This window comes from Chanodichthys erythropterus, chromosome 7 (genome assembly GCF_024489055.1).
Source record: "Chanodichthys erythropterus isolate Z2021 chromosome 7, ASM2448905v1, whole genome shotgun sequence".
Taxonomy (NCBI): domain Eukaryota; kingdom Metazoa; phylum Chordata; class Actinopteri; order Cypriniformes; family Xenocyprididae; genus Chanodichthys; species Chanodichthys erythropterus.
The window spans coordinates 5023927-5044149 of NC_090227.1; the positions used below are offsets into that span (position 1 = coordinate 5023927).

Here is a 20223-nt window from a genome sequence, read left to right on the forward strand (position 1 = left end):
TACAGCTGTAATTAATTTGTTATTACATCTACAGTTACACTGTAGACCCTTTCCTTACCCCTTAACCCACCCTTAAACCTAACCATACCATCAAACTGTACCCGTATTTCACCTCAATAGCAGTGATTTGCAATACAATATGAACACCAGAGGTGTAAAGAGTACCTGAAAAGCATACTTGAGTAAAAGTACTGTTACCTTACATCGAAAATGACTCCATTACAAGTTACAATTCCAATACGACTTGAGTAAAAGTCTTTAAGTACTGTAAAAATCAGATACTTTAAGGGTTAGTTCACCCAAAAATGAAAATGTCATTAATGACTCACCTTCATGTCGTTCCGCACCCGTAAGACCTCCGTTCATCTTCGGAACACAGTTTAGGATATTTTAGATTTAGTCCGAGAGCTTTCTGTCCCTCCATTGAAAATGTATGTACGGTATACTGTCTATGTCCAGAAAGGTAATAAAAACATCATCAAAGTAGTCCATGTGACATCAGTGGGTCAGTTAGAATTTGTTGAAGCATCGAAAATACATTTTGGTCCAAAAATAACAAAAACTACGACTTTATTCAGCATTGTCTTCTCTTCCGGAATCCTTTCCATTGAATTGATTCCATTGAATCGATTCCATTGAATCCTTTTATATGTCGCCGTGGTTGTTTTAGGCGATTAGGACATCCGCAACATTTTGAAGCATCGAAAATACATTTTGGTCCAAAAATAACAAAAACTACGACTTTATTCAGCATTGTATTCTCTTCCGGGTCTGTTGTCAATCCGCGTTCACGACTCCGCTGCTTCTTCTTCTTTCCTGTTTTACAGCGATTGGCATCCAGTTTATTGGTGCATTACCGCCCCCTTCTGCTCCGGAGTGTGGTTCACGACTCCGCAGTGACGCTGCTGACGTGTTATCTGGTGCGCCAGAGCTTAAACACTGTATTCAAGCTATTCTACATTTTTTGTATTTTGGTATTGCTATATTTTTTAAAATGGTGCATAAGTGTGCATGTCGTGGATGACCTAATCGCCAAAAACAACCACGGCGACGTAAAAGTGCATTACCAACGCCGACAGATGAAAGGATTCAATGGAATCAGTTCAATGGAAAGGATTCTGGAAGAGAAGACAATGCTGAATAAGGTTGTAGTTTTTGTTATTTTTGGACCAAAATGTATTTTCGATGCTTCAACAAATTCTAACTAACCCACTGATGTCACATGGACTACTTTGATGATGTTTTTATTACCTTTCTGGACATGGACAGTATACCGTACATACATTTTAAATGGAGGGACAGAAAGCTCTCGGACTAAATCTAAAATATCTTAAACTGTGTTCTGAAGATGAACGGAGGTCTTACGGGTTTGGAACGACATGAGGGTGAGTCATTAATGACATCATTTTCATTTTTGGGTGAACTAACCCTTTAAGTATTTTTACTCATGTTGAATGTAAGCTCAGAGATTAACTAGTCCTGAGAAATCAAAACTGAAATCAAACTGAACACCTCAATATTGCAATAAATCAAGGTCGACACAACAACCTTTTAAACGTCTACAAACTCTCACATCTCAGATGAGCTCAAGCGCACAGAAAAGCCATAAGTAAACCAATATCCTTCAAAACAGTCTTGTCAATATAGCGGATAAATAAAACAATGTTAAGTAAAATTAAATAGTCAAAGTCTCCTGTATGTGCTGGTTTGAGCCTCATCACCAGCTGCAGTCATTTCCTCGTCTAATAAATAAAAAATCTGTGATCAGAAACTGCCTGCTAATGCACTCACATTCATGTAAAGTAGCTTTGTTGACAAGTTTTGGGTGAGTAAAGGCAAAATGCACAAGATATAGTTCCTTCAATGGTCTTAGATGGTGATATCACTTCATAATATATCAGAAACAAACTGCTGCAGAAAAAGTTAGCTGCCATGAAAAATGTAATTTGTAATTGCATAACTCATCACAAATGTAGTGGAGTAAAAAGTACATTTACTTGCTCAAAAATGTAGTCAAGTAGAGAGTAAAAGTTGCCAATATCTCTGATACTCGGTACAACTACAAAAGTAGCCAAAAAGATACTTAAGTACAGTAACTAATTACATTTACTCAAGATGAACACAATAAGTACATCATACCCATTATTTGTAAGTATAGATAAAGACACCTAATATAAAGTGTTACCATAATTATTTTTCTTCATTCTCCATCCATAACCTTATATACACCTTTACAATGTCATCAGGAGCAGTTGTCAGTATGATTGATGTTCCTACTTTTATCAATTGTTCACTGTAAACCCTAACTCTTAAAATAATTATTTGGTTTGAGTAGGACAAACTTAAATTAATTAGTTTAGTCAAATTAACTTATTTAGCACTTTCTTTTTCTTTCAAGTTCACAGAACTGATATATTTTAAGTAAACTGAACCGTTTCATTGTTTTGAGTTTTATGAACTTATTTCTTTTACATTTAGACAAACTTAAGTTTAACAAACTGGGCTGGGATTTCTATTTCCCAACATGCTTTGCCCATAACACTCAAAAGGGAGAGTAAATGCTAAAATTAAGTGTTATATAATGTTTTTTGTTTGTGAAAGATTAATGTTAAGTGGGAGATTTAGTAGTGATTAATGTTTTGTTATGCTAATTTAGAAGAGTTTCTGTTAATGTTTTGGAGTGTTAACATGGTGACAAGTGGTGCATGTGGCTTGGTTTGAGAGCAAGTACTGAATGTTAAATGTTTTATATTGCTGTACTCATTCATTCAGCAAGTGCAATACCATACTGTTAACATGTTAGTTAGCATTTTTTGAATTAGCTTGTTATAGCTAGCTAATTTTACACTAATAAAAATGTTTACATTGGGGTTACATGATAATTTTAAGTTAAATGTATAAGTGTACTCAAGCATTTCAAGTTAAGAACAATTAAAATGTACGAGTAGTACAACATATAAATCTTCCAGTTCTGCTTACTTAAACTTAGAATTTTAGCTGATTGCCTTATTCGGGTTTACAGTGTAGGTTTTATTGATCGCTTGGCCCACATATTAACTTTGTCATTTTCCTGAGGATATTTAGAGAACTGTGTACCACAACATTAGCAGACTATTAGTGTTCACACACAGTGGCTCAAGATGATGGCTTAATGCCATTGCATTTAAATATCAAATGATTTTTGTTGTTTATCTCAGAACTTAATTTCCAAGAAGACAGTTTCCTTCAAGTTCTTTCAAGTGTGCCAGTTAAAGTTCTTAAGCTGTGGTTTGTGAAGAATACCAATTGATTGGCTGATTTAAGGAACATTTTAGATCATTTCAACAAAATAACAAAACAGCAGTTTGACAAATAGATTAAAATGCAGGACTCAGTTTTATAAAATACATAATCTTATAGGGTATAAACAGAATATTGTATATCCTATTTTAAACAGTAGGATTTTTTTGATGGTTTGATGTGGTCCACAGTTTTTGTTTTACTGTTGAAGTGGTCCACAACCTGAAAAAGTTTGAGAACCGCTGTTCTAGCAGAGTAACCACAGACAACCACAACCACAAAGTGACAATATTTTTGACTATACCTATATTGTTTTGTCTGTCTTTCTATTGAATGTTTGGCATTAAAAGTGTGCTTGTGCTATATTTCCTTCCTTTAAAATAAGTTACACGACAACAATGTACTAAAAACGGAAGAGTTTTTCCTTTGCGTTTTTGCAGTTTTGCATACAGACGACAACATTGTCAAAACGATCCCCATTCACATGGATCCGCGAAAATGACTAAAAACATTGCATTTTGCTGCCAGGCCAGTAGGTGCCGATGTCCGGTTGAAAGAAACACTGTATGCGTCTATAGACTAAACACGCTTTTTTTTTTAAGACTAAACACGCTGTCACGCGTAGCAAGGTTCCAACACGACAAAGAAAATAAATGCAATAGACTTTTATTAACAAATAAACAGAACAAACTGTAACCAAACTTAGCTATAATGTTAATGAGAACCGACAACTTAGAAAAGAAACTAGAAGCAAACAAAGATGATTGGGTAATGAGTAACCAAGGAGACTAATAAGAAACAAAATGATACAAAACAGAACGTTCATGTGACACACATATGCGCGGATGTCTCCGTTTTCTCAGATTTGCATTTTTGTAGTTTACATTGAGACGATAACAGTATCGTTTTCAAAAACTTGCATTTTGAAACCCGTTAAATAGTTTGCGTTTTCAGGTCCCCAAAACGACATTGTGTAAAAAGTTTTCCGGTTTTAGTTGAAAACGGTGTTGTGTAAACAACCTCTTAAACAGGCCTACTGTAACCCAACACTTTCATAAACAACCCCCACTAACCTGCCTAACATTTGCATACAATATCCGACTCCAAATAGAGTGTGAAAATGTATTAATACTGTACCTAAAAGTTTCTTTAGGTGTATTACCCATAGTAATTAATATGCCAAGTGTTTTCATCATGCACCAGAATGTAACAAGACAACACTATGATACAAAAATAGTCAAAGCAATAATTTTATTATAAAGTCTATTAATATCCCTATGACGATTACATCAGAGTCCACCTGCTATCATGTACAAGGCATCAAAGAGATGCTTCAGCCTCCAGAAACCTCTAGAGTAACTGTGCAGTGTTACTCTGTAAAACAAAGGTGTGCATGCATTACATCCGCCAATAGAATGAAAAGAAATTCTCAATAAGATGAAAGCAACAGAAATAATTTATCTATATGCACAAGGTTTAGTGCAAACAACACAGCCTGAAATGAGTGTCATAACGATAGAGGAGGTAATATTGTATTATATTTGGTGTGCTGTTCACAGAATTATTTCTCGCAAATGCAGACCATTATTGATCCAGTAAATACACTAATTGTAAGTCACACTCTACTAGATCTCTATAGCATGCCTAAAAAAAAGAAAAGGATAAAATTACACTTATGTATATGTCCTTCATAATAGCCCAGCATGTTAGATAAAAATATGATTAACTTTTTATTGTTATAATATAATAATTAATATCAAAACTGGTTTTTAATGGTTATAGTTTTAAATAAACACAATTAAAAAGAATTTACATAAAAAAAGTGATTTGATTTTGAAAAGGCGTCTTTTCAGTCCATCCCGATTCAGTTTGGCAAATGATGATATGGTTATCGTCGGGTGCTGCCTGGCCTGGAACTGTGGACAGATATTAGACGTGTGGAATTAGATGTGTGACCATTTTAACTGAAATTACACTATGAAAAGTTAGATTGTAAAACAGATTGATGCTTATATAGACCAGTAGTTCTCAAGCAGGGTGCCTCAGCAAACTTCAGAGGGAGCCTCGAGATGTTGTAAAATGATTTATTAATGAGCCAAAACAACTAAAAAAAAAAAATCAAGAATTTTTATTTTAATTCGCCCCCTCAAAAAAAGTTTTACTTTTTTTCTTTGAGGAACCAGGATTCCTCGTCTTGGAAATTTCTAGACCTGGAAAAGTAATGCAAATTAATAAAATCTTATAACACCATGGGCATCTTTTTTAATGTATATACACTTTGAGTAAAGCAAACCTCTAAAATGCTTTGAGCAGAAATTTAATAAAGCATTCTTTTTTTTTTTTTAAATGTAACCTTAATACATATCATTATACAATAAATCATGAAAAACTGGTATAGTCATGTGGGTCATTCTGTGTCAAATCAGCCAAATTTTGGGAAGTTCCCTGGCTAAACTATTCAATCAATATTTCTTCTGAAGAGAGGCAAACATTAGTAGTGATGAAAGCCAAAATATTATATGCCATGGATGAATATTTACTAATCCACCATTTTGTAGATTTGGAGCCAAATTACAGGTGGGCGAAAATGACTTTGGAAAGACGGCAGCATCATTATTTTATTTCTACATGTAGATTGGTTGGCCTATTAGTAAAATCTTTTGACTTCAGCAATCTTTGTTGCGTTATATATGACAGTGGTGACAAAAAGGAAAAAGCACTTTGTTTTTTTGTACCTCAAGTTTGCATGTCTGTAACTCAAATAGTAATAAAGATATCCTGGCTAATACCCTTTTAGAGTTTGTTTTTTAACAAACCTTTCTTTTGGCATGTTCATTTTTAAGGCCCTATATGGTTAATTCCCATAGATTTGGGGATCTCAATGTGGCTTTATGAATAAATTGGTAAACTTTACACATCTTCAGTGATCAAAAAACAAAAGTGGGTCACTTTGCATAGCTGATACTTTTTTCTTTTAAAAAGGAATGTACAGTACAGTCCAAAAGTTTGGAACCACTAAGATTTTTAATGTTTTTAAAAGAAGTTTCGTCTGCTCACCAAGGCTACATTTATTTAATTAAAAATACAGTAAAAAACAGTAATATTGTGAAATATTATTACAATTTAAAATAACCGTTTTCTATTTGAATATATTTCACAAAGTAATTTATTCCTGTGATGGCAAAGCTGAATTTTCAGCATCATTACTCCAGTCTTCAGTGTCACGTGATCCTTCAGAAATCATTCTAATATGCTGATCTGCTGCTCAAGAAACATTTAATGTGTACAATTATACAAAATATTTGTGTACAATATTTTTTTTTCAGGATTATTTGATGAATAGAAAGTTCAAAAGAACAGTGTTTATCTGAAATCTAATCTTTTGTAACATTATAAATGTCTCTACTGCCACTTTTGATTGATTTAATGCATCCTTGCTGAATAAAAGTATTCATTTCTTTAATTTCTTTTCAAAAAAATAAAAATAAAAATTCTTACTGACCCCAAACTTTTGAACGGTAGTGTATAATGCTACAGAAGCTTTGTATTTCAGATAAATGCTGTTCTTTTGAACTTTCTATTCACCAAGGAATCCTGAAAAAAAAAAGTACACAACTGTTTTCAACATTGAAAATAATCATAAAAATGTTTCTTGAGCAGCAAATCAGCATATTAGAATGATTTCTGAAGGATCATGTGACACTGAAGACTGGAGTAATGATGCTGAAAATTCAGCTTTGCATCACAGGAATAAATTACTTTGTCAAATATATTTAAATAGTACACAGTTATTTTAAATTGTAATACTATTTCACAATATTACTGTTTTTTACTGTATTTTTAATTAAATAAATGTAGCCTTGGTGAGCAGACAAGACTTCTTTTAAAAACATTAAAAATCTTAGTGGTTCCAAACTTTTGGACTGTACAAGACTGGACAAGATTGTACTATACAAAGTTTATGTGACTGAAACTTAAAGCTGCAGTCTGTAAGTTTTGCCTATTTGTCGCCATCTCTGTTTGAAACCTGCAACTGAAGTTATTTGCAGAATCATCTTTACATGGGTTGTGCATCGGCACGACTCCTCAGCGCAGATGAATCTAATGTTTTGAGGTGCGGCTGCAGATATGTGTAGGGGCTGTCAGTCAACGCACCAGTGTGGAGCTTCACCCTACATCATAATTACAGATGCTACATCTTGTATGCATGTCCAAAATAAGAAGTTTCACCATAAAATGTCATCTGAATAAATAACATATTACCCACTTTTATTCTGACCAAATGAAAAGTTTTACAATAAATCATGCAACCAATGGTGCAAATTATAATTGTTATACTTTGTTCTCGAACTGTTAATGTTAAAAACATCAACATTGCGTGACTACATGTATGTATTGTGTATTATTGTTATCCATAACCGTATGGAAAACGTGCTACTGTTACCTTATAACCCAATGTACCACTGAAATGTACCTGTCCAGCAGAAAAATAGCCATCTCTGCATCCGTTTTTAGGTCACGCCACCTTTCAAAAGCCCTGCCGACATTTATTCACGTTTTCACACGGGCTCCGTCTCTTTCCCATTTTACTGTAGAACTTTCTGGATTACAAGCCAGCATCTCAAGTTTAAATACATTCCAGCTGCTGAAAGAAGCACCAGCAGCATCCATACACGCAATATAGCCTACTAACCAGGACTCCTTACTGTTTACAGACGTGACGTAATGACGCAAAGACAAATGTCAGCAAGCTCGTATTTCCCATGAAAACCTACCAGTACCAGTCAGATTATAAAACATTACTACTGCTTACTGTTGTGAATCAAGCTAAGGTAAGGAGATAGTTCTGAACACTGATTGGTTATGTACTTGCTCAATAATTGATTTTTGATCATTTTTAACCAAAAAAAGCTATGGACTGCAGCTTTAAGAAGTATTTAAGATATCACAACATGCTTTTACATTCTGGTTCTTAAACTTTTCTTTTGGTATGTTCATTTTTAAGGCACTTTAGTCAATTCCCAGAGATATGGGGATCTCACTGTTTAACTTTGTAAACCAAATTTTCAAACAGCTGATACTTATTGTATTTAAGGAGGAATGTTTGAAGAACAAAACTAGAACATCTTCTTTCCTTTTTTTTTCTTCCCAAAACAACTGCAAAGGAAATAGCCAATTTGAGGCACATTAACTTCCTTCCAAAAGTACTGCACCAGCTAAATAGCCATGTTTTCCTTATTCTTAATAACAGCATATTTTTGGACTCAGGACATTGACATTGTTTTTATGTGAATGAATATAGGCACATTTAAAATTTTAACATGATTTGTTCTTCAGATATTCAAACAAACAAACAAAAGTATTAGCTGTATGCAAAGTGACCCACATTTGGTTTTTGAACACTGAAAATGCAAACAATTTACTCATAGAGATCCCCATATCTCTGGGATTGAACCATATAGAGCCTTAAAAATTAAGATACCAAAAGAAAAGTTAAGAACCAGAATAAAAACATACAGAGATATATTTTTGAGTTACAGGCATGCCAACTTTAGGGGGAAAAAATAAAAGTGCTTCTGCCCATTTTTGAACTGTCACCATTGGTATAAAATTCAACAAGGATTGTTAAAGACAACAGAATTTACTAATAGACATTTTCTCCCACCTGTAATTTGGCTTTAAATTGTAAGTGACAAAATAGTGGATTGCTCGAGTGAATATTTATTATCCATTGCATTTAATATTTTGACTTTCATCACTATTTATGCTATGTTTATGTTTATTTATGTTATGTCTTTCTTCAGAAAAAAATATTAAACAAAATTAAACATTTGAGCCGGGGAATGAATGCAAATTTGAAACAGAATGACCCATGGGGCCTTCGAAAATTGTTGTGGACAATGAGAAGATTTGGAATCAAAAAGATTGAGAACCACTGGTCTAGAAGAGATTTCATAACAGGCAGCAACTTTCTTTTTAGAAAGCAATTACAAACCAACAGTGATTAATATTAACCATGACCTGTTCTGGCAATTACTGTACTAAAATTGTTTGTGACAACATTTAAGAAAAGTTAAATAGCTGGTAATAAACAACTGAATGACATAACAGAGGTGTGATAAAAATGACACAGAGGTTATATAAGGGAATACATCAAATGAAATTGTGTGTCGGTACCCAGGATATGGTGGAGGCGGGGCATCATGTGGTCCAGTGATGGCGATGGCCTGTTCATAAGAAGGTAAACCAGGAGCATCTGAGCTGCCATCTGTGTGAGGAATAGGATGCAGAGAAACCTCCTCCAGTCTCCGGATTATCACGGAGGCATTGCTTCGGGTGGATCGGCGTCTGAAGGAGCTGAATTTAAAAGGCAAAACATTGTTATCAGTCTCTCCAGGCACCAACTCTTAGGATAACCGTCTCAAACATACAGAACGTGGTAGGGCTGACCCCGACTAAAGATTTTTCTAGTCTAGTCATTCATTTAAACCATTAGTTGACTAATCGCACGTTTATATTAAATTAATAACTTGTATATACACACTAAGGAGAATGCTAAACCATAATGATCGTTTAATATAGACCCATATGGGCATAATATATCCTATTCCATGCTCAAGCTTGCTGCAAAGCACCTGCAAAAGTAATGATTATGAATGTGTCGAAAAAAAACAGCAAGGACACATTTTAATTTATTAATAAACTAGTGTTTTCTGATTTAGGGTCGGTGGCAAAGATGTAGTTAGTCAAAGGGAGAAATGCATACAGATATATAAGCAGAGAAAATTTCTTTTCGATTTGAATTGGTTAGTTTAAAAGTAGACATTTCAAGCTTTCTGAAGATATATTTGTCATGTCTGTGAGGCAAGTAGCCTAAACACTGAGTTTCGGTTAATTTTTGTGACGTGCTCAAGTTCACAAAGACCGAGACAGCAGAAAGCACATCTTGTTTGTTTTCTTTATTTTTACAAAGGCATGGCGTTTTCTTGTTTTGGTGAATTTACACAAATGAAGTACAGCCCTTTACCTGCAGAGTTTAGCTCCAACCTTGAACAAACTCACCTGCTTATAGCTTTCAAGTACTCCTGAAGAGCTTAATTAGCTGGTTAAGGGGTGTTTGATTAGGATTGGAGCTAAACTCTGGCTCTCGAGGACCAGGGTTGAAAATGACTAACCGACTAATACAATTTTTGGTCATCTAAGCGATTAGTCGACTATTAGGGGGGCAGCCCTAGAATGTGGTTCACACATGTTGTTTTAATGTCTTACCCTCTGAAACCATGGTCTTTATTCCTCCCCTGGCAGAAGTACCAGATAACAAGGCCAACTATAACAATAAAGACTCCAGCGGAGATGATGCCCACCAGCAACGCTGTTACATCAACTTTTGATTGGGATTCACCCTTATCTATGAGTACAGGTGGAAATAAGCTCAAAGTTATCAAAAATATAATAAAAGAAAACAAATAATAATAAAAGGTACATGTTTTTAAAATAAGTTATGCATTTATTTAATCAAAAATACAATGCAATTTAAAAGTAGTAACTGTTTTCTATTGTAATATATTTTATTACTTTGATCAAAGCTGAATTCAGAATCCGAATCATTACTCCCGTCTTCAGTGTCACATGATCCTTCACAAATCATTCTAATATGCTGATTTGCTGCTTGTCATCAATTATTATTGGTGATTGAATACTATGTTGAAAACTGCTTAATATTTTTGTGGAAACTGATAAATCAAAGGAACCACATTTTATTTAAAAAAAATCTTCTGTAACATTATAAATGTCTTTACTGAAAACTGTGATTAATTTAATGCACCCTTGCTGAATATTAATTTCTTTTTAATATTAACTAATTTCTTTCTTACCCCTACCTGGTATAACATGGTTTCCACAAAAATATTAAGCAGTAAATCTGTTTTCGACATTGGTAATAATAAAAAATGTTTCATGAGCAGCAAATCAGCATATTAGAATGATTTCTGAAGGATCATGTGACACTGAAGACTGGAGTAATGATGCTGAAAATTCAGCTTTAACATCACAGAAATAAATTACATCCTAAAATATATTTAAAACACGAAAACAGCTATTTGAAATTGAAATTATTTTTATGTATTTTGATCAAATAAATGCAGCTTTGGTGCGCATAACCGACTTCTTTAAAAATTATTAAAAAAAAAAAATGTTTTTCTCCAAAAAATACCACATGGAAAATGAAAGCATTTTCTTTCTTTCCCAGACAAACACAATGACATAATCAAGAAGCTGTTCAGAACTGGGAATATTAAAATAGTATTCTAACAACTCTGGATGAACAAGTTTCTTTCAGCAGATAAGCATTTGACTGAGAAGATTAAAAAGATTTCAATGTTTTTCTTGCAGTTTCTGTTGAGGGCAAATCATTCAGCTGTTTGTGCGACAAAAACTTACCCTCTGTATAACTCTTCCAGAAGGCATTCTGTCAAACCAAAAATTAAATGTGAATTAATTTACTGTCCAGTATGAAATCAACAGATGGGTGTTTGTGTATTAAGAACTGATAATCAGATGCTGGGAGAGCATTTTGGCATCACATTTTCAGTAATCATTCTCATTTGCACTGCATAAAAATCACACTTATCTGCCCAAATCCAACCCATGGGCAAGTACATATGACAATGTCGTTTAAATGGGAGTGGTTGTCGTAGGCCATCTAATGAATTAAATGTTGATTCATTAGTCAATAATAATGGTGAAGGGATTACTCAACTGTATCAGGGATATTCTCAAAGATTTCCCGAGCCTCCTCGTAGTTGCATATCTCCTCTCGACACTCCCGTTCTAGATTACCCGGGGTGAAGATCTCAAAGTCGAATCGGTTGAACAACAGGTGGCGTCCTAAAAATGTGTTGGCCTCCTGGTCCACAACAAACACTACAAGCCACCAATAAATATGTCAAATGTGACTAAAAATATCATGTCAACCAATAACCAAAGTAGCTTGAAACAAAGATGACTTACATACAATATAATTTGATAGAAACATAATAATATGAACATAAACAAACAACAAATATATATATAAAAAACACACTATAAACTGAAATAATGGACCTTATAACAAACCAAACATGCACTTATCACATTAGATCATGATGGCATTTTAATACTAAGTGTTTGAAAGTTGTTTAAAAGCACTGCTTACCTTTACTGTCTTGACTTGCCTGTACTTGAAGGGGTTTTCTTACACAAGCACAGTGTCCACATAAAGTGAAATGACACAGCAGAAGGATAAATATGAGCATTTCTAGTCAACTGCGGGGAAAAGGACAAAAATCAGGGTACTGAAGGACAAGGAACGATGGACTGAATTCAACACACACCCATACTGTGTTGTTTCAGAGATTGAATTTCTATGAAACAAATCCAGTAATAACAACCACAATTGTTTCACTGTAGTTAGTTTCAGTTCTTATATCCGGTGTTAGTTTTAATAAGACAAATACCATTTTAGTATGAACAATGGGCCTCAGCTTTGATAGTCAAAATCGAAAGAAAACTATCAGATGACTTACCTTTCAAAATTATTAGTGTATATCTCCAGAATTTAGCGTTCAACTTTTATTAATTTCCAGAGAACACCTGAAGGCATTCATGGTTTGGACGAAATGCCTTGTGTTACAGGAAATGAGTTTCTGTTTACAACACACACACGCACAAAACTGTTGAGTTGGAAAACACCTGCTCAGACACGACTAATCGATCGTCTTACCTAGACTCAAGAGTAGAAGAGAGCAAATCCCGATTTAACGAAACCTACTACGGCGAAGGTTTGGCTCATGAATATTTATTACGTTTTATGACGTGACGCCTACCTGGTTTACGGAAGGCAGACGTGACGTGAGCTGCGTCTCATTTCAGAGGCTGGTTGCATTTCAAGGCTGCTTACGATGGCTTATTTAAGAAAAGTAACCATAATAAAATTGACGGTTATTCCTCATGAGCTGTAAAATACTGTATTTTCTTTCTTACTTTCTCACAATCTAATGGTTACTTTTCTTAAATGAGACCGCCTCGATGACGTATGCAGCTGTTGTGACTCATTCATGATGAATAATGTCTCATCACTGAATTCTTTAGCAACTTGTCATTGAATATTCAACACTTTGGCATCGCCATAGGAATTCTAATTTATTCCCACTCAAAACTGGCTGCATGATGCCTCCTTCAGGCAAAGAATGGGAGAATTTGAAACTGTCTGCAACGTCCCACCTTCTAAGTAAAAGAGCCAATCGCTGATTGATAAAGTCATTGCGTCACTGGAGCTGCCGTTAGAGACTCGCGACTGAAAAATAAGCCTTTTTAATGCTATTTTAGCATAAGAAACAACATTTATGGGACTGTTCATGTCATATTTTGTTGCTGATTTTAAATATGTAATTTAATTGGGAGTTCGCCAAGCAGTTTTTGAGATTATGCTCGACAATGTTTAGAAGCGTTGCAAATATGGCCGCCCAGTGAACAGACTTAAAGGTGCAATATTTAATATTTTTGCAGTAAAATATCCAAAAACCACTAGGCCAGTGTTATATATTTTGTTCACTTGAGTACTTACAATATCCCAAATGTTTCCAATTATTTGTAAATCGTGAGAAAATTGCAATTTTAACCAAGGCTCCGGGACGTGTGAGGAGTCGCCTGTCAATTGCGTCATACCCTCAGTTTCCGGTTTTATTTTGTAGAGACCGTGGAAACACCAAAGACGCTTTAATATTTACACGTTTTAATATACAAGGGAACAACTGTTTTGAAATATTTATAGACAGAAAACTAATTGTTGTTATACATCTCTACACATTTAGTCTTTTTTTCTCCATCATACATTTTAAAATTAATTGCAAGCCATTTATCAACACAAGCCATCCAGTATTTAATATAGATATTCTAAAATTGATCTATCTTACTGCAGTGTGTCTCAAACAAGTGTCTCATAGCAGCCACCGAGCGAATGCACAGAGTAATGTTATAACATAATTTTCAACACACTCAAATGTATCTAATATGATAAACAGAGCTGCGTTACCTCATACTCATGACCGGAAAAGCGGAAGCGGCGCCAGCGACTGTGTCATAATAAAAGTTCTGCTGCTTGTGAGGCGTGTGTTGTGCAATTGCTCCAGCTCCTCGTTCAGCTCCACAACACTCGCTCCTGCTCTGCTTCATACTACAGTAATGTTAATAATCGCATCCATGAACATGATTTCTTCCCGACTCCAATCCCTGTTCTTTTGCACCGTCCGTTGAGGTGAAGACCACATGTCCGAAGATTCCGCTCTCAAACTTGCTGTTATCAAGCTACGCCTTTGTTTTGAATAGGCCTCTAGTGGACAGAATTATTACATACTGCAACTTTAACTTAGTTTCAGGTAAGGAGGTTCACTTAACATCTATCTTGTCAGTGCTTTGGTGGCTAAAAATGCTAATGTTCATGATGTTTGTAATTTTTTTGTAATTATGATGATGATTTTGATTGTAATTTTGATATTAACTTTGGAAAATATGTATTCACTAGCCTACTGTGAATTTTAAGAAAGACATTCTTAGATGGATCTTAGATGTATTAACCTTTTTATTTTGTTGACCAAATTTCATATTCATAAGCAACAATGAAAATACTTTTCAAATCTATTCATGAGGAATTAAAAGGTTGGTTCACTCAAAATGAAAAAAAAAAAAAAAAACCTTCATGTCACACCAAACCTGTAAGAATTTCATTCATCTTCAAAACACAATGAATTTTAAATGACATTTGAGAGTTTTCTGTCCCTCCATTGACAGTCACACAACTTTGACACTTCAAAAAGTTCATAAAGAGATCGTAAAACTAATCCATATGAATTGAGTGGTAAATTTTCTGAAGAGAATGGATCGCTTTAGATTTCATTAAATATCGTTTTGGAGAAATGCAAATTGCTTCCGTGCAAATGAAGCTCAAGATGCAGAGTTCCAGAAGTCGCAATAAGACTTTATACAAAGCAACAAAGCCGAGATGCCTGGAGAACATCTGAGTTTGTCTCTTGCCAGGGCGCAATTCTTATACCCTTTTCTTATCTGTTAGTTCGCAATAACCTCAGTTTCACGCAATTAGGTCTTTCTTTTCTCATCCATCTCTCTAATAACCTGCCAAATGATCGGCTACTTCCCAGAGGATGGAAGCCTCTCTATCATTCACAACCACCTGTTGTGGTCCTGAAAATACCCTAACTTGGCAGAATGGGTCACATGACTTTCTCCAATTCTCCTGACCTTGTGGCAGTTCTTAGTCATGTAATAGGCCATGAGGCCTTCAAAACACATCTGGCTGTTAAATGATTCAAACCGTTTCTACAATGGTTTTCTTATATGATTGATAAAACATACCAACAGTATCTTCATTTGTGTTGTTTCAAAAAATGACAGATTTTTCATCTTTGGGTTAACCCTTTAAAGGGATAGTTCTGTCAAAAATGAAAATTCTGTCATCATTTACTCACCCTCAAGTTGTCCCAAACCTGTATACATTTCTTTCTTCTGCTGAACATAAAGGAAGATATTTTTTGTTTCCTACTATGGAAGTCAAAGGTGCCCCAAAGCAGCCTGGTTACAAACTTTCTTTAAAACAGAAGAAAGAAATTTATACAAGTTTGGAACAACTTGAGGGTGAGTAAATGATGACAGATCTTTCATTTTTTTGGTGAACTATCCCTTTAAACTAGCAAAGGCGCTTGAGCCATAGGTTGACGTTACTTACATGAACCACTAGATGGCAGTGAATGCCTGCTGTCCACAGTTCTTGTGACTGAAAGCTTTGAGCAGAAGTTGAAATTCGTTCATTCATTCATTCATTCATTCATTCATTCATTCGTTCATTCATTCATTCATTCATTCATTCATTCATTCATTCATTCATTCATTCATTCATTCCATTCATCACTACCAGAGTTTCCCAAATATAGGGGAGATTGAAGCTAGTGGTCACACTTTACACTCCAGAGAATATTATTCTCAAAGTGGACTTGTTTTTTTCTGTATAATTTCCTTTAAGGTTATGAACATCTGGTGTGTTCCAAAACAATGACAAAAAAATCACAAAAATTCGGGGCTGTTCGATATATCCTGCCATCTTCCTCTTTCAGTTGAAATTACGTCAACACATTGAATGATGCTGCGCATTCCAGCACAGTTCAGTGGGCCTTTAAGGGGTTAGGTGAGGCCCCTTACTTCCAGTGAATAGATATCTTAATGTTTGGGACAATGCTATGCTCTCATCCTTGTGGGAACAGTTTAGGGAAGGTCCTTTTCTATTCCAGCATTACTGTGCCCCAGTCATGGTTGGACGAGTTTGGTGTGGAAGAACTTGACTGGCCGGCACAAAGCCCTGACCTCAACTTCATCCAACACCTTTGGGATGAACTGGAACGGAGATTGTGAGCCAGGCCTTCTCGTCCTACATCAGTGCCTGACCTCACAAATGCTCTACAAAATCTTGTGGAGAGCCTTCCTAGAGGAGAGGAAGCAGTTATAGCTGCAAAAGGAGAGCAACTTCATGTATTTAGAATGTGATCTGTTGGTGTAATGTTCAGATGTCCCAACACTTTAGTCAGTAGTTGACTCTTGTCTGAATGTATGCTAGTGTGGTTTAGTTGTTTACCAAACAACTATATCAAAAAATGTATGGAATTTTTGTTTGGAAGACAGAATACACAATAACTGACAATAACTGAATCAATTAAAGCTGAAAAATCATGATTTAAAAAAAAAAATTTTGTATTAAAAAAAAAAGAAGTATATCATGAATCCATTTTCCAAACCGTGTTTTTGTCTTATCCTAAATCACTACGGTACACCTATAATATTTAGACTATTTTAGACCGGTCGGGTCAGCACCACTGCGGAGTAGCACAGTACCCGCGTGACTCGTCAAAGACATAAACAGAGAGAAGAAGCTCCGACTACAATGCTTTTCCCGCAAGACACATGCAGTTCTGTTTATTAACCGCTAGAGCACCAAAAGTTACAGACTGCAGCTTTAAAGGGATAGTGAACGCGCTCTGACAACGGAAGTGATCTCTTGCACTCATTGACATATGCAGTTGGACATAGTGGTGTAATAGAGGTAAAAAATGATATAAATACGGTTCGGTTTCTCGCACAACCCAATCGTTTCGTGTCTTAGGACATCAATTTGTCGTCACAAGTCGCAGGGTTTAATTTGGATTTGTCTGTGCGTGTTTTTTTACTCTTATAGATGGTGTTCCCATTGACACGCATTATACGACTGACAGGCCGCAACGGTTGGAGTTAAAAATCATCATTTGTGTTCTAATGAAGAAACAAAGTCACCTACATCTTGGATGCCCTGGGGGTAAGCAGATAAACATCAAATTTTCATTTTTGGGTGAACTATCCCTTTAACTGATATCTAAAATTTAGATTGTAAGTTATTTCTAGTCCAAACGATTCCCAAGAGTATATATATCGTTGCATGTGCCCTTAAGCATAAAAACATTCACCAGTACCACACTAGTATTTATCTTTAGCCTATGTAACATAAACAAGGCTTGCAATGCATTAACATGTATCCATGGTGCAGCTTATGGAGACCACAAAAAACAATTATATTTGTATAAACATCTTGAAAATACCAAACAGCACTGATAAACCTCATCACTTTATAACACAATCACCTCATATCTATGCTTTCTTGGGGAAAGCAACTCCTTTTCTGCCTCGCCCAGATGATCTCCAGCCAGGAAAAGTCCCCAGTTTAACAGCAGTGATGTATTTGTGCTCCTCCTGGAGACTGGTGCTAATTGAACAGTAATAGGCTGCAGTATTTCAGCCCGTCCATCAGCGGGGGTCTGGACACTGTTGCAGAGGCTCAATGCACTGCAAGAATGCTGACGCAGTTAAGCAGCGTCTGTCCGCACTGATATAAAACTCACATTCCTGTCTTTATCTGCTGTGTAAGACCAGACGACGATGAACTCGTCAGAACCCCTGAGGATCTGAAACATGCGCTCCGCTCTGGAGGAATAATGATGGATAACTGAGGTCTGCTGGAAATGCGATAATTTCTCTACAATGGGAAATACCTCCTGCTGTGATGCTGGATTTATGTTTTATAGTGTGGGAAGTATGCCAAGTTTATAAACTCGCGCTGAGCAAATGATTTATTCTGTTTATTTTCTTCTGAAATTAAGATATCGACTTTTCGTCAACTTTGGCAAAGCATTTTATGATCAGCAGAACATAACCAACTATTACTCAACAGCCTGCAGGCTTTTTATTAAAAACAAAATAAGTTTTGCAGAGATATCCCAAAAAGGGATTTGGACACTTTAGATAAACTTAAAAAAAAAAAAAAAAAAAAAGTAAGAAAGTCACTGAACTACATAAAATACCAAACCAAGTGGAAATGATTTTAAAGAAATATAGCATAAGCAAAACATTTTGCAAAAAGTTTGTTACAAGAAGCCTTGACCATAGATGGCACAAAATCTCCCCTCGACACATTTAATAGATGGCTATGCTCTTCTTAATTTTAGAATTAGTAAGACTTAGACAGTTTTAAGGTTAATTAATCTAATTGTGTCTCTGGAAAAAAAAGTAATCAGATTAACGATAGGCCTTTATTTGAGGAGTAAATATATTGTCTTTATTTTGAAAATTTAAAATTAGACTCTTGGAGTGGGATTTATATATATATATATATATATATATAATTTTTATTTTTTTGTTTGTTTGTTATAAATCAACATCTCAGGAAAATGTAATGGGGGTTCTAATCAAAATATGACTTTCTTTTACAAAACAGGACATTGATTTCATACACGACCTCTGTCCACCAGGACTTAAATCATGTTCATCAGGCATTTTGGGAGACACAACAAGTGAAAAGCAAAATAAAGTATATATCAATATTCCTATTAATTATTAGATATTATGAAAATGTTGCCAATTTTTACTCCCATTATTACACTTCTTTTTTCATTACATGTTGCCCCAAGAACATATTAATATGCAAATTAGATACAGCGTATAGATGCACTGTATTGCATTGAATGGGAAAATCCATGTATGGCTATTTTAGCCACATATAAAGTAAAATGGTATATCGATTCATTCCGTTCTATCTTTCATAACATAGTTGAGAATCATCTTTAAACAAAATTTATATAAAAAAAAAACAAACTAAAAATTGGTGAATAAAAAAAATTCCATTCTTTTTGCCTATGCATGTAATTTATGGTCATTTTATTTTTTAAACAACATAGTCCTGGTGTCCACTACAGAGGACATAGCATAAAATATGAATAAATGTTATTTTTCCATTTTTTTCTTATGCTCTAAAAACAATGTAATGTGAAACAAAATATTAAATTCAAAAACTTTTTTTCTGTGTCCCAGGATATATATATATATATATATATATCTTAATAAAATATTGGCTGATGTATCATCATCCCGCACATGCTAAACTTATATCCAAATACGTAAATGCACATTGTTCTTAAGGAGCAAATCACCATGATGGTTAATGAAGATGGTTGTCAAATATTAGAGGATCATGGGATGTCCATATAATGTGATCAAGCACACCTGTGAACTTGAGGAAAACTGACTTCATACCTACACTAATGCAATGAAATCCATTTTTAAGTGTCCAAATACTTTGTGGGGACACCATATAATCAGAGATAAGAAACATTAGCTACGACTTCTCTCAGAGCAGAAATATGATTCTACCTGTATCAGATCATGATAACACAGGGCCATGAAATCGCACACAGTGGATAGAGAAAAGGAGACAGAACTGGTAAATCTCACACAACACATCATTTGAGCATGAACTGTTAAACTGGGACAGTGAGTGCAAATGGAGATGGGAAGGAACAGGGAAAGTTTTGCAGTTCA

General features: G+C 35.0%; 1 protein-coding gene across 1 annotated transcript; it reads right to left on the reverse strand.

The window, feature by feature from the left end:
* Nucleotides 1-3996: 3996 nt before the first annotated feature.
* On the reverse strand, nucleotides 3997-13077 carry prrg4 (proline rich Gla (G-carboxyglutamic acid) 4 (transmembrane)). The gene is made up of 7 exons (XM_067388950.1): nucleotides 12843-13077; nucleotides 12473-12582; nucleotides 12038-12201; nucleotides 11719-11746; nucleotides 10549-10687; nucleotides 9457-9636; nucleotides 3997-5195 (listed from the first exon to the last, which is right to left on the reverse strand). Exons 2-7 carry the CDS (start codon nucleotides 12570-12572, stop codon nucleotides 5168-5170), a joined length of 639 nt encoding a protein of 212 aa, XP_067245051.1. The 5' UTR covers nucleotides 12573-12582; nucleotides 12843-13077; the 3' UTR covers nucleotides 3997-5167.
* Nucleotides 13078-20223: the final 7146 nt, after the last annotated feature.